This window comes from Pinus tabuliformis, chromosome X, assembly GCF_031772625.1.
Source record: "Pinus tabuliformis cultivar Carrire ecotype Pingquan chromosome X, CPIR1, whole genome shotgun sequence".
Lineage (NCBI taxonomy): Eukaryota > Viridiplantae > Streptophyta > Pinopsida > Pinales > Pinaceae > Pinus > Pinus tabuliformis.
The window spans coordinates 556,980,070-556,995,453 of NC_142308.1; the positions used below are offsets into that span (position 1 = coordinate 556,980,070).

General features: G+C 33.4%; 1 protein-coding gene across 1 annotated transcript; it reads right to left on the minus strand.

Annotated features, from left to right (window-relative positions):
* Positions 1-11,219: 11,219 nt before the first annotated feature.
* Positions 11,220-15,114, minus strand: LOC149141234 (GABA transporter 1-like). Its single transcript, XM_089448170.1, has 7 exons — positions 15,065-15,114; positions 14,749-14,979; positions 14,551-14,648; positions 13,992-14,178; positions 13,757-13,887; positions 11,903-12,139; positions 11,220-11,790 (listed from the first exon to the last, which is right to left on the minus strand). Exons 2-7 carry the CDS (start codon positions 14,765-14,767, stop codon positions 11,410-11,412), a joined length of 1,053 nt encoding a protein of 350 aa, XP_089304296.1. The 5' UTR covers positions 14,768-14,979; positions 15,065-15,114; the 3' UTR covers positions 11,220-11,409.
* Positions 15,115-15,384: the final 270 nt, after the last annotated feature.

The window sequence follows — 15,384 nt, forward strand, 5'->3', positions numbered from 1 at the left end:
TAATGGGAAAGTGATGTTATTTCGAATTCAATTAATTTTAATGACACTTGGACACAACTTTGCTTTTTCAATTTTTAAGAGTCGAGAAAAAGCTAAGGATGACTCTAGTCTCCTTTCATTTTTAATGAGCTTGAAAGGACAAGTGCACAGATGGACCTTTTCTTTTAGAGAGTTGAAGGGAACGAAAGTGACTACTCTGGAGAATCTAGACAAAGGGATTACCAAACCAATTGAAAAACTGCAATATACACCTTGGTGGTAAATTGAAGAGAAATTACCAATGAATTATGTACGACAGTAAATCTTCCCGAATGCTGTGTTCAGTGCATTGCGATCAATAAAGTGGCAGAATCGGTTTCCTATGGATAAAGGATTTAAGCCTATTGTGGTCTCCCAACATATACGCGACGGTACGGGGAGCACAAGTCCGTGCTATCACTTGTCGTATCAAAGAGGAGGAATCACCCAACCTTCAATGAAAATGATAGCCACCAGTTTTAACGACACCGGAACATGTCTCTAGCCTAGACCTCTAGATATGTTGCGTTAAGTTCCAAAGCATTGTTAGGTTCATTGAAGTTCATTTTAAAGTTGATCTTTCTTAGAGTTTGCCTTTCAATGGTTCACCGCGTAATGATGATCTAAAAATCCTAAGATGCAATCTACAATGATAAAAAATCTTTGCTTATTTGAGCAATGAAAATCCTAGCTACTAGGGAAAGAAGATTAAAAGTGATTTTAAGCAAAGAGCAAAGAGCACACACTAGTGCATTTCCCTAAATCATCTTTTCGCACACAAATCAAAAAATGCTAAATGCAAATGCATGTATTTGTTTTCGCTTTCCTTAATGTGAAAGATGCAAAAAGGAAAACTAAAAGCAACAAAGATCTAAAATATTGCACTCAAAATGACATTTTCAACAATTTTTTCCTTCAAAAGGGAAAGGAAGACTCAAAACGACACTTTCAATTTTGAACAAAATTATTTCGACACTTTGAATGTAAACAATCAAATCGAATGAATCAAGAAAATTTTAATCAATTATCAAGGGAAGGAAGAATTTACGACACTTCTCTTTTCGACAAAAAATGACAATTACGACACTTTTTGTATCAAAGCGACAAATCGACTAAAACAACTTTTGACAAAGGATTGTAAATGAGGAACAAATACAAAAAAAAACATTCACTAATCCTAATGTAATTGAGGCTGATCTAAGTGATGCATGTAGGCTTCAGCGAAGAGGCACTATTCTTATGCAGCAAAACAACCAAACAAAACTGAAAACAAATAAAAATTCCTCAAGTCCTAGATTGGAACAATGAGTTCAGTTAATCATCGCACCTGGGCTTCATAAAAAATAATATGCATTGCACTTTCTACACTTGGTAGGTGGGATGCATACTAGAACATAGTGGAAGGTAGTGCAATGGTCCAGAGTGTGCAACTGAAAGAGGTTTTGGCTCAAATGTGGAGCAGTTTTCAATGAAATCAAGCTTGGTTTTGATGAACAATGATGAGAAAAGTATGATGGAATGTCTTGAGAGGTTACTAAGCTACCAAAAGGGCATCTAGATGTGCTTGCAAGTCAAACGTTTAATTCATAAACTAAACTAGAGATTGACCAAAGCAGCGTTTATTTATTATGCAATTGCAGAGCAAGAGCAGTTCGAAAGCTACCTGGCTGGCTTCAGACTCTGTCTATAGTTTATAGAATTGAACATAAAACAAACAATAACAACAAACAAACATCTGTTCATTCCCCAGCGGAGTCGCCAATTTGTTTATTGGAAAATTAGTGTCTTGTCAAATGACTAACCCTCTAGGTTTGGCAGCTACCTTAGAAACAACAGTTTAAAGCAATTCAATGATTTTTCCTATGTGTAACAAATAAGAGAAAGATAGTGGAACCAACTTGGAACTTCCACTTAATCCCTTGCTTGATCTCTCTCTCCTTTGGCAGATCCTGCAACTCCTCCCTGTACATAACATGCTTGGAGAGTACCTGCACAAGTACAAAAACAAAGAACCGTCAAAGCATCATGATCTATTACAACATAAACATTACAAAATTAGATATATAATGAACAAATGATAGCATTCACAATTTCACAATCATATGGGAGAAAACTTGAAGAGCTTTATCTATAGAAAGGAGAATTACAACCCAGTTGTCTGATCCAGCGCCATCCTCCTAGCTTCAATCCTTCTTCACCTCATGAAATAGCAAGATCACACCAACAAGAATATAATGCTCTCTCCTCAATTACAAACTATCAGCACTTACTTGCAATTCACTACATTCCATCCTCTTAATCTCTTGGATTGGAGATCCATTTATAGATATTTGCAAGGGTGTGAGCCATCCATGGGGTTTGATTAGTGTCATTCCACTTGTTACAATTGGTTCCACAAGAGAGGGGACTGGAGATGGTTTCCTAGTTCCCTTGTTCATCCTTAGGTGAATTTAGAGAGGCAAGTAGCACAGGAGAAGTTTCTAGAAGATTCCATGAGCAACCAACTAACAAACTGTCCCGGAAATTTGTCCATCCTTGCCCATCCACCCTATAGAAGGCCTAAACAGTATGCATCACACCTTGACAGTGTAGCAGTCAGTATGCATCGCACTTTGACAGTGTAGCAGTCAGTATGGTTCAATTTAGGTAATTTCTGGATGATTTCTCAGATGGAACTTTTGGGGAATGATGTATTCAGATTACTATGTTCCTTTAGGGTATGAAACAACTCTTTTAGGGGTTGATGAGCCCTAATACATCAACATATGAGTTTGGGGTTGATGTGCCCAAATATGTCTATAACAATGCCCATGAATCTTGAATTACCCTCATGAGTCTTGGAATTCTAATGTGTCCTTTGGACTTCGAAACAACTCTTGAACTTCCAATATCTTTTAGACTTCTCTATATGACTTTTGGACTTCTCCTAAAGACATTTTGTCCATATATAACTAAGTAACTTTTCATATTCCACATATGACTCTTGGACTTCCACTTATTTGTGTTTACAATGATTACGATAATACATCATGACCTCCACATCATCATGTGATGAAACTGAACATGCCACTATCTTGGATGACTGGGACACGACAATGACTGATGACATGGATCTGCTTCAGTGGTGACATGGATGCCATTGTGTCTGTTTTTTATCATCATCTTCTCATGGTGCTTCCACCCTCCAAAGGGTCTTCAAACTTTGGAGTTTTCATGGTGCTTTGGTCATCAAATTTTAGATGTATTATTGGTTCTTCTTGTGATTCCTTTATTTATCCTCTTTACCCAAACTTCCTTGTGTGTGCTTTCCATAAGGTTCCTGGAACACTTGTTTCTACAATCACTCATGACGAGCAATTATTCGTCTAAAAATCTCCTACTCTACCATGTTTTATGCATATTTTCTTGTTTATGTCCTTTTGACGTGCTTAAAATGGTCAACAAGGCTTCAGGGCGTAAGGGTGCACTCGAAAAGGTTGAAATATGGAAGAGGAGGAGCTTTGGGGCTTTGGCATGTGCTCATGCGCCCTAAAGGAAGAAAGCAATCAAGGTAGGGCACATGTCGCAAGTCGAAGGATGAAGGGGAAGGCTTTAGGCTTCCAAAGTGCGTTATGCACCCAAGGGAGAGAGATAGGGCATAGGGCACACTCCCGAAGACTGAAGGTTGAGGCTTCGTGCCTTCGGGGTGCACTCATGCAGCTAGGAGGACTCAAGAATGGTGCAGGGTGCACTCTTGAAGGTTGAATGTTGAAGCTTTGTGCCTTCAGGGTGTGGTAGTGCACTCAAGTCAAGTCAAGAGGTGCGCAGGGTGCATCAGGGAACGTTGAAGGGCTGATATTCAGGTCTTCAAGATGCGCAAATGTGCTCAAGAAGTGTGCATTTCTCCGAGTCGAAGGAGTGTGCTCAAGGAAGACTTAGTCTCTTTTTGAGGGCGCAATTCGGAACATGGAAGGGGCTTCGTGCTTTTGGAGTGCACCCAACTCTGTAAGAGGGCACAATGAACACTTCTGAACAACGAGGAATCACCTGTCAAGGCTTTGGAGTGTGTTCATGTGCTCTTGACCTTAATGGGCTCACTTGAAATCAAAATTTGTCCAAGTCTGCATGATTGGTTTAGGGGTGGCCAAGATGAGTAATGGACATAAAACTACATGCGACATATACCAACTCATCGAGAAAACTTAGACAAACTTAATCAACAAGGAATATTCATGAAAATGCCACACTATGCACATTCCCCAACTATAAATAGTGAAGTGTACGTGACTGGAACCCGGAAGTGTCGTTTTACAATAAGAAAGATGTTGAGACCACGAAAAACACATAAATATGTGCTATTTGATGCGACGACACTTGAGAAGGTTCAAGAACACTTCAGACAAATGAAACAACACGAAACAATACTTGGTGACCAAGGCAACACTTGATACGACCATGAAGTAAGCTCCAAAATTAAAATATAGTAAAATTTTAGAAGATATTGTAATAGCAACAACACAATATTAAACCATATTTAAAAAATAATTACGCCGTAAGGCATTTCCCTCTGAAACCAACTCCCCAAATTGCCACTCTGTACAGTTTTCCACCCTCCATTTTTATGTTAGACGATAGAATTATTTTCTACCGTCCGATTGATACCTCCATCACACGGCATATCTGAGTGGTTACAGGGCATATCTGGGTTGTTACTAAAATCGGTCAGGTGGCACTTAGTTATTCTGTTCCCTGCGAATATCATTGAGCCTCCACGCAGCGGTTATTCTAAGCGGTTACGTTCCTCAGGGCAGAGTGGGCCAGAACATAGGTACCTCCACGCAGCGGTTATTCTAAGCGGTTACGTTCCTCAGGGCAGAGTGGGCCAGAACATAGGAGTACAACGCAGAGGATTAATGGTCCATCGCCACCCAGCCATGGCCCGGGATCCAGGTCAAGGGTTTGTGCTGGAGTAACTCCATCACCAACCAGCTTTCTTCTTTGTCTCTGAGGTGGTGTCGTCGATCATACGCGTGAGAGGAAATCGTTCACTAGTATGCTGTCACGATCTCTCTGTCGTCCAAGTCGGCACTTCGAAAAATACTCGACCTTGCTCTGGGATGGCCTGCAAGGTAAATTGCTTTCCATGATGTGGTTTTAGATAGGATAGTTCTGGACAATGGAGTGAGTTGATGTGGTTTAGAAATCGCTGGGAGTGGGCTGAAATCAGTGTCCGCTTGCTCTTACTTCTGCTACCAGTGCTTCCAATGCCCTTGCCTTCTAGTTACTCCACTCTAAGTTCTTTTGCTCCTGCTCCTGTATTTACTTATGTCTTTTGGTTCTCCATACCGATCCTGAAAAAGAAGTCTATATGGTTCTATATATATCCTAGCAATACTCTGAACCATATATCCTAGCAATACTCTACCCAAACTAGACCTGCCTTTCCTTTCATGACCTTTCCCGTTGTTGGTTGGCATAATTACATATATAGAGAATGAGCAACAACCGCTCATTGATTTCCTCGATCTCCTTCCGTACCTAATTCATATTGAAAAGAAAGAGCAGAGCAGAATGCTGAAACTGATTCCAAAGTCGAAAATGAAAACTTTCTCCATTTGGATATTCTTATTTATCAAAACCTCGCACGAGGCATATTGTTTTGTTGTCCAAAGCCCACACCAGGTCCAACAAGTGAAACAAAAGCCTTATTTTGCTTCTCAACAGGTGTGTGTAGGCGAAAGGCAGTAGATATCACAATCTATCTAAAGAGCTAAGTCTAATTGATATTTTCAGGAGTGAGGTTGTTCGCTTTTGCCGCTTGCAGACGTTGCTCTGCACCTTCTTACATAGCACAATCAAATCGTCCAGTTCACCATCCAACCCATACTTTGCTGGTCTCCTGGGTGGGCACTCACAGGTTGGTTTATTGCATAGTTACCAAGTTCACCTTTATCGAGAAAAAAAATTGGAATATTCGTTAATACGGTTCGATTCGCATCTTAATATGTCAATTGTTTAGTAAGGTACAGAATTTTTGGTTTACATAATCAATTCAATCTGACGGAGTTTTTGGTTTACATAATCAATTCACGCTGACAATGCGTGGCTCTGGTTCTCTAATTTATCCCGTCGGATTTGGAACTACCCGTTGCCATTCTCAGCAACAAGGCTCAGCAAAGGGCGTGGCGCTCGAAAACAACTTTTGAATCTCCTTGATCGACGAGCAATCAGCCATGGTACAATAGATACACAGAAACATCATTTTACCATTTTTATATTTAGAAAGCTATGGTTACAAAAAAAAATAGTTAGTTATTAAAAAATTTACTTTTTTATTAAAAATTATAACATGATTATGCTTTATATTTCAAAAAATACAGAATTTTATAATATATTTTCCTTATTCTCATAGTTGTATCCGACGATTGCTATTAAGGATAATTCTGTGTATAGCTATTAGCAGGTTGCCCATAGCCATTTTTGGAAGGGTGGTTCACTGTAAAATGATTGATATTTGGAATTCAATTACGACTTATATTTTGTGATTTACTACATGGATTAATTTACACAGTTTTATGGATAAATTGTGGTTCACTGTAAAATGATTGATATTTGGAATTCAATTACGGCTTATATTTTGTGATTTACTACATGGATTAATTTATACAGTTTTATGGATAAATTGTTAAATAAATTTGTACATGAAAGGGATAGAAATTGAGATATAATTTTTTTTGTATATAGAGATTACTTATATCTAATATTCCATTTTTTAACATTACACTTTAATTTTGAATTTTGTTATTCATAATATTTATATTTTGTGATTTATCGCATAGATTAATTTAAACAGTTTTATTGTTAAATAAATTTGTATATGAAAATGATAGAAATTGAGATATAATTTTTTTTGTATATAGAGATTACTTATATCTAATTTTCCATTTTTTAACATTACACTTTAATTTTGAATTTTGTTATTCATAATATTGGATTGTATTTACATGTTTCTTTAAAAAAGCATGAGGTAGTAAAGACACCTAAAAAGGAATGCATAATCTGATATTAATTTATATAAAACATAAATAATAGAGTAATAAAAATATTATACAATATGCTGAAAATGAAATGATAAGTAAATCTAAAAATAATAGAATAATAAAAAAATGAAATTATAACTAAGTCTAATCCTTATGGAAATGTAAGAAGAAAGTAGGTAGTAAAGACACCTAAAAACAAAGGGATACAACATAATTTTATATTAATTATATAAAACATAAATAATAGAATAGTTAAAGTTTTTTAATAATGGAAATAAGTTGAGGATAAAGGTTTTGAGAGGATTTTATAATTTTGAAAGTATTTGGTTATTAGATTAATCTCTCTTTTTTCATTATTAACAAATTTTGTAATTGGAATGGTCTTGTATTTACATACAAAATAAATATTTAAAATTAGTTGCAATATATTTATGTAGACTTCATTATAAAATAAATATTTTTGTATCTTTGTATATTTAAATATTTTTGTGTCTTTGTATATTTTTTCTCTCTTCTTATGTTCTTTTATTCTTTTAATGATAACTAAGTCTAAAGATGGAAAAGTGAGAAGAAATGTAAGAAGAAAGTAGGTAATAAAGACACCTAAAAACAAAGAGATACAAGTCCAAAGTGTAGTAAAGACACCTAAAAACAAAGGGATACAAAAATATAACTAAGTCTAAACCAGATGGAAAAGTAAGAAGAAAGTAGGTAGTAAAGACACCTAAAAACAAAGGGATACAAGTCGAAAGTGTAGTAAAGACACCTAAAAACAAAGGGATACAAGTAGAATAGTTAAACTTTTTTAATAATGGAAATAAGATGAGGATAAAGGTATTGAGAGGATTTTACAATTTTAAAACTACTTGGTTATTAGATTAATCTCTCTTTTCTCATTATTAACAAAATTTGTAATTAGAATACTCTTGTATTTACATACAAAATAAATGTTTAAGATTAATTGCAATATATTTATATTTGGTTATTAGTTTAATCTCTCTTTTTCATTATTAACAAAATTCGTAATTGGAATGGTCTTGTATTTACATACAAAATAAATGTTTAAGATTAATTGCAATAGATTTGTGTAGACTTGGTTATAAAATAAATATTTTTGTATCTTTGTATATTTAAATATTATTGTATATTTGTATATTTACTCTCATTTTTGTATCTTTGTATATTTAAATATTATTGTATATTTGTATATTTACTCTCTCTTCTGTTGGGTAGAGTACATAATTTCTATTGCTTTAATTTTTATACATAATTTCTATTGCTTTAATTTTTATACTTTACATTTCGTATGAAAGTTAACTGATAACTAAGTCTAAACCAGATGGAAACAAAGGGATACAAGTCAAAAGTGTATATGAATGCATAATCTATATTAATCTATATAAAACATAAATAATAGAATAGTTAAAAAAATTTAATAATGGAAAAGGGTGGTTCATTGTAAAATGATCATTTTGTGATTTACCACATAGATTAATTTATACAGTTTTATGGTTAAATTGTTAAATAAATTTGTATATGAAAGGGATAGAAATTGAGATATATATATATTTTTTTGTATGTAGAGATTACTTATATTTAATATTCTATTTTCTAACATTACACTTTAATTTTGAATTTTATTATTCATAATATTTATATTTTGTGATTTATCACATAGATTAATTTATATAGTTTTATTGTTAAATTGTTAAATAAATTTGTATATGAAAAGGATAGAAATTGAGATATACTTTTTTTTTTTGTATATAGAGATTACTTATATCTACACTTTAATTTTGAATTATTCATAATATTGGATTGTATTTACATGTTTCCTAAAAAAAGAAGGTAATAAAGACACCTAAAAACAAATGGATATAAAAAGTGTAGTATACGAATGCATAATCTTATATTAATTTATATAAAACATAAATAATAGAATAGTTAAATTTTTTTTAATAATGGAAATAAGTCGAAGCTAAAGGTTTTGAGAGAATTTTATAATTTTAAAATTATTTGGTTATTAGATTAATAATTTTTTTCATTATTAACAAAATTTGTAATTGGAATGGTCTTGTATTTACATACAAAATAAATGTTTAAGATTAATTGCAATATATTTATGTAGATTTCATTATAAAATAAATATTTTTGTATCTTTGTATATTTATTCGCTCTTCTAAAATTAATTTATACAGTTTTATGGTTAAATTGTTAAATAAATTTGTATATGTAAGGGATAGAAATTGATATATATATATATATATATATATATATATATATATATATATATATATTTTTTTTTTTTTTTTGTATATAGAGATTACTTATATCTAATATTCCATTTTTTAATATTACACTTTAATTTTGAATTTTATTATTCATAATATTTATATTTTGTGATTTATCACATAGATTAATTTATATAGTTTTATTGTTAAATTGTTAAATAAATTTGTATATGAAAAGGATAGAAATTGAGATATAATTTTTTTTTGTATATGGAGATTACTTATATCTAATATTCTATATTTTAACATTACACTTTAATTTTGAATTTTGTTATTCATAATATTGGATTGCATTTACATGTTTTCCTTAAAAAAAAATAAAAAAAAAGGGTAGTAAAGACACCTAAAAACAAAGGGATAGGGATACAAGTCGAATATGAATGCACAATCTGATATTAATTTATATAAAACATAAATAATAGAATAGTTGAATTCTTTTAATAATGGAAATAAGTTGAAGATAAATGTTTTGAAAGGATTTTATAATTTTAAAATTATTTGGTTATTAGATTAATCTCTCTTTTTTCATTATTAACAAAATTTGTAATTGGAATGGTCTTGTATTTACATACAAAATAAATGTTTAAGATTAACTGCATTATATTTATGTAGACTTCATTATAAAATAAATATTTTTGTATCTTTGTATATTTATTATCTATAATTTCTATTGTTTTATTTTTTATACTTTGCATTTCATATCAAAGTTTAGAGTCAATCAGCATGACATTGTCATTTAAGTGAGTTCTCTTTATCTTCTACTTTGAATGACATTTTGTTTACTAATTTTTGTCTTCAATAATATTTTATATGTCATGGAGTCTTTGTCATTTAAGTGAGTTCTCTTTATCTTCTACTTTGAATGACATTTTGTTTACCAATTTTTATCTTCAATAATATTTTATATGTCATGATTCAATTTTTTTTTAATAATGGAAATAAGTTGAGAATAAAGGTTTGGAGAGGATTTTATAATTTTAAAATTATTTGGTTATTAGATTCATCTCTCTTTTTTCATTATTAACAAAATTTGTAATTGGAATGGTCTTGTATTTACATACAAAATAATTGTTTAAGATTAATTGCAATATATTTATGTAGACTTTATTATAAAATAAATATTTTTGTGTCTTTGTATATTTTTTCTCTATAATTTCTATTGTTTTAATTTTTATACTTTACATTTCATATCAAAGTTTAGAGTCAATCAACATGAGATTGTCATTTAAGTGAGTTCTCTTTATCTTCTACTTTGAATGAAATTTTGTTTACTAATTTTTATCTTCAATAATATTTTATATGTCATGATTCTTCTCGAATGTCATTTAAGTGAGTTCTCTTTATCTTCTACTTTGAATGACATTTTGTTTACTAATTTTTATCTTCTACTTTGAATGAAATTTTGTTTACTAATTTTTATCTTCAATAATATTTTATATGTCATGATTCATCTCCAATCTATACCTTACGGCCTTTCCTTTGCAACATCTTGTGCAATTGCTAGTAATAACATTACCATAAAATACACCTTCACATGACTAGATGAATAATGCTTTATTCCATTATAAATATAAGTTCTGTAATTATGTTGTTTTCTTTATGTGTTTTGAAGAAGAAAGTTATGAATCCTATACATCCATTATAAAATTGGTATCCGCTGACCATAACGTTTATTAATCAGGTGTTAAAATTTGTTAAAAGATTAATAATGAAAAGATGATATATGTTATTCTATGGAGTGTGACGGAAGGTTAGTTCCAGATGAATAAAATGCGAAGGTTCCGGAAAAACACTTCGAAGTACTCTCAATAATAGAAAATTACCTAATTCAAAAATAACAAATCCGTCCAGGAATAATTTGTTAATAAATACCATTATATTACTGAATTACCAATGGAAATAGCTATACAGTGGAAAACTCCATATCCCATCATTTAGCACTATAATAGTATATAATCTATACTGTCATCTAGTGCTCGATGGTAGTATATAAGCTTTATGGTAAGAAGAGCCACTTAAAGTCTGCTACAATATTTAGATAAGATGGATTAAAACATACTGCCACTGATGAATATGCAAATTCATAAGTTGGCGAATAGTTTGTAATTGTGAGCATCAACATAAACTTGGCGAATCGCTGCAATGCATCCCAATACTCCCAAGATTGAAAAAACGACAGCTATGAGGGTGTTGATCCAGAATATCAAACTCCTCTTTGAAGGCTTGAATGTTATGTTGTAAAAGGCTACAGGAAAAACGAAGTCCAGAGGTATGAACCCAAATGCGCCAATGACTGCAATTATGTCCGCACAAAATGGTAGCATCGCTGCAATCAAAGTAGCCACGCTTACGTATACTGAGCGTAACAACAGTCTTGGTAGGAGATTCCGTCGAGAAAACCTTCCACTGCTCGCATCTCCTGATTTTGCCTCCAAAACTTCAAATGTAGGCTGTGAATATACCTGAAATAAGACCTTCCTTTACTTTCACATTACCATGCATGACTCAACATATCCTTTTTCTGTGGTTCAATTTAGATAAAACGTGTAAATTAATGGATAAAAAGCTATATACCAAGACAAGTGCAAATAACTGGACAATAACACAAATGTTGGCTGTAAAGAGCAACCAATTCGGGATAAGGGAGCGCTCCCCGGTAGGAGCAAAGTTGTTCAATATGTTGCCCTTTGCCTGGTTGCCGAATGCCCAGTAACCCGATACCGACACGGAGAAAAATGTTGATACCACCACTGTGTAGCATATGCACAAACCTTTGAACATTTTGCCAGAAAGAGGAGGGGCCAGTGTTGCCTGCAAAACAGTATATGCCTATGTTACCAGAAACGAGAAACGGGAAACAAGACGAGAAACGACAATGGTACGAGAAACGTAGTTTGAAAGTTTCGCATGCAAAAAACGAGGAGAGAGAAAAACAACAAAAATATGAAAAACACAGATTTAATTTCAATTTCAATTTTCAGTATAGTTTAAACTAGATTTATAACCAGATTTGAGATTTGAATAAAAATTAAATAAATTGAATACTGTTTATCTCACATACTGATGCTTAGCAAATTGACCATTAAATATATGTCTTCTGTTTCTTATGCCTTCTGCTAATTATTGTTTATGTGTGGAAATTTCAAAAAATTGTATATATATGTCACCCAAGACCAAAATATACCATTCGGTGAGAAACAATAAGTAAAATCTACAATTGAATATACACTTCTTAAACCATATATGGAATTATGTTTAAGCTATGAGTTTTACCCATATATATTAATGCAGAGATTAACTTAAAATTAATGCAGAAATTAACTTGTTTTCAAAAAGGGAAATCGACCTAGGTGGTATCTGGTCTTCAATTGCTATTAGGAGTGCTAGGTGGTATCTGGTCTTCAATTGCTATTAGGAGTGCTAGTAGTTCTCAGTTTGATGAGCTTAGTGAAACTCTACTCTTCAGGTTTGTTTGTGAATGATGCAAACCACTGCAAAAGCTTTTACATTCATAAAGAATATCCAAATGTTACATCTATAGAACTCTTTTCCAAACTCCAAGACATTAAGAAAAAGTAGAGGCAATTCAGAATATGATAGAAAAATCCTTAGTCCTTAGATGAGATGCATGGCGAAGAATCCGAAGGCCCAAAGACCGTCGAATCAGAAATTCTCGTCCCTGTGGATTCTATTAAAATTTGGTGCATTTGGTACTTCATTGGTAAACATATGCTTCATTGCAGGAATCTATGAACACACAGGAAGGGAATTTGGTACCTGAAATTTTTAAATAAATTTATGCAAAGAGCTAAAAAAACAGAGCTGAGAACGAACTCTAAAGAAACAAATTACAACGAACAAATTACAACGAACTGAGCTCTGGAAAAATACACGTTAACAAAAACGGCCGTAGAAAACGGCGTTTCCCGTGCCGTTGTGTTTCTTGTGCGTTTTTTTCCGGGAACGGTGGCTACCGTCCCGTTTCTGGTAACTATGGTATATGCTTATGGAATCAGTGCCAAGATTTCAGAGTTATGTACACTGTGTCCCTTTGCAGGAACTGATGTCTGACATATCTGCTTAGTTCCTCCTGCAACCGAGGAGGTGCCAAGAAGATGCATCTGATGATTCATTGTGATCCAAACTCTGCCCGTGGGGTATAGCCTAGTCCGTTAGATAAAAACTGTTAAGACTCTCTATGACATTTACCCTTTCTACAGAAATTTTATCTTAATCCCCGACAGAATTTTAAGAAACCCCCTGACTCCAAACTGTCCCAACAATACTTTATCTGTTTATCTGCAATAGTTATCTTTTATATTGTTTCTTCAGGTAGCTGTATAAATTATCAAAAACAAAAACAAACAAACAAAAACTCCTATCTAGAGTCCTTAAGTAAATAGTGTATCAGAAATGAGTCTAGTTGACCTGGATCTCTGGAATAATCCCATTTCCATATATGGTTGCAATCATTGCTATGGAATTGAAGACTTTAAAGGCCTTGCTGGCATTGCTTCCAGTGTCGGAATAATCTTTTTCTGGATTCAGTTTTGAATGTCCTGAAACAACCGATTCATGTAAGACTATTTAATCATAAGGTCACACATTTAAAATATGGCTATTAGTTGCATTGTTATCTGCAAACGAGTGATTAACAACACACCTGCATGAATCGATCCACCAACAACGCATAAGCTGTATAGCAAGCCCATGATGAGGGAAAGCAAGTTCATGTGGCGAAGCGAATGGAAAGATGGCATCTGGGACAAGAATAGCATTACAATGCCGAATAATATGATGAATTCATACAACTTCATGTCTCCATTGGGATGATAAATCAAGTAGATGAACTGCAAACATTTACAGCATATGCAAAACGGTTAGAGTGGGTGTATTAATAATATAGATTTTTTTGGCTTTGATTCAGAAAAATAACTTGGCTTGACGATGAACCACACTAGGATAAAGGTCTTTCTTAATGTGATTTTTGTCGAAGTTCTGGTTACAACTATTATGGATCGTTCTGCTTATAACTATTATGGATCACACAAGCCTCAATTCATTAATCTTTCATCTGGTTACTGATTTGGAGCCATAAAGTTTGTGAAAATCCCCAAAACTACCACGTATTCAGGGGACTTTATATATTATCATATATCTTCCAGCAAAGCTAGAAATGGCAACCGAAACTAAGATCTTCAAGGTAGGATTAAGAGAAAAACCTTCAAGCTCTGGCCCCCAAACAGAATGGAGCCAATGACAGAACCCATGCAAACTGCGAATTGCATCGGAGCCACTGCCAATCGAGCCCATCTGGGTCCTATGCCAAAAGAAGAAAAGCATCATCCTTCTGATAGATGGAAATTCCAATCGAAAAATCTAGCAAATTGGGAATGAGCCACGATCAATAAATAACACACCTAAAATGTCTCTGGCCATGTCTCTGAAACGGAGGTGGCGGTTGCCCTGGGATTCCTGGCGCTCCAACACAATGGATATGAGGTTGTATGAATAAAATGTGACGGCAGCTCCAACTATGAGACAAAAAATCCCCGCAAACCATCCCAACGATTTAAATGCAAAAGGCAGACTCAGCAGGGAAGGCGCTACTATGGATGTAGTCAAATGGTAACCGGCGTGCAACCAGTTGCCTGCAGAATAAACACACATAAATTGTTATAGAGTGTTTTCTGCTAACATAAAAATATATAACCCAAAAAAAACCAGAAAGGAGACCTTTGGATTCCAAGACAAATAAAGCTCCTGCATCCAGATGATCGCTTGACTGCACAATTATCCCATTTCTCAATTCACCGGGCTCTGCATCGCTTCCCATCGTCATAGTTAGATGTGAATCCATGAATCAATTGTTCATCACTTGTATCTTACCTCACTAATGGACTTTGCAATGATTATATAGATTCGATCCACTCCGACCACCAGATCTGCTCGGACCCCGGGCTTTTTTTTTTTTTTTTACATACATGGTGAATTGGTAATTGTCTGGTGAAGCAGATCTGCTCGGACCCCTGGCTTTTTTTTTTTGACATACATAG

Bases quoted from the DNA above. Each gene is read 5' to 3' on its own strand.
- LOC149141234 (XM_089448170.1), bottom strand. The intron at 14,179-14,550 runs GTTTTTCTCTTA...AAATGTTTGCAG, and splicing joins TTGGGGGCCAGAGCTTGAAG to TTCATCTACTTGATTTATCA. The intron at 13,888-13,991 runs GTGTGTTGTTAA...CGGTTGTTTCAG, and splicing joins TGGTGGATCGATTCATGCAG to GACATTCAAAACTGAATCCA.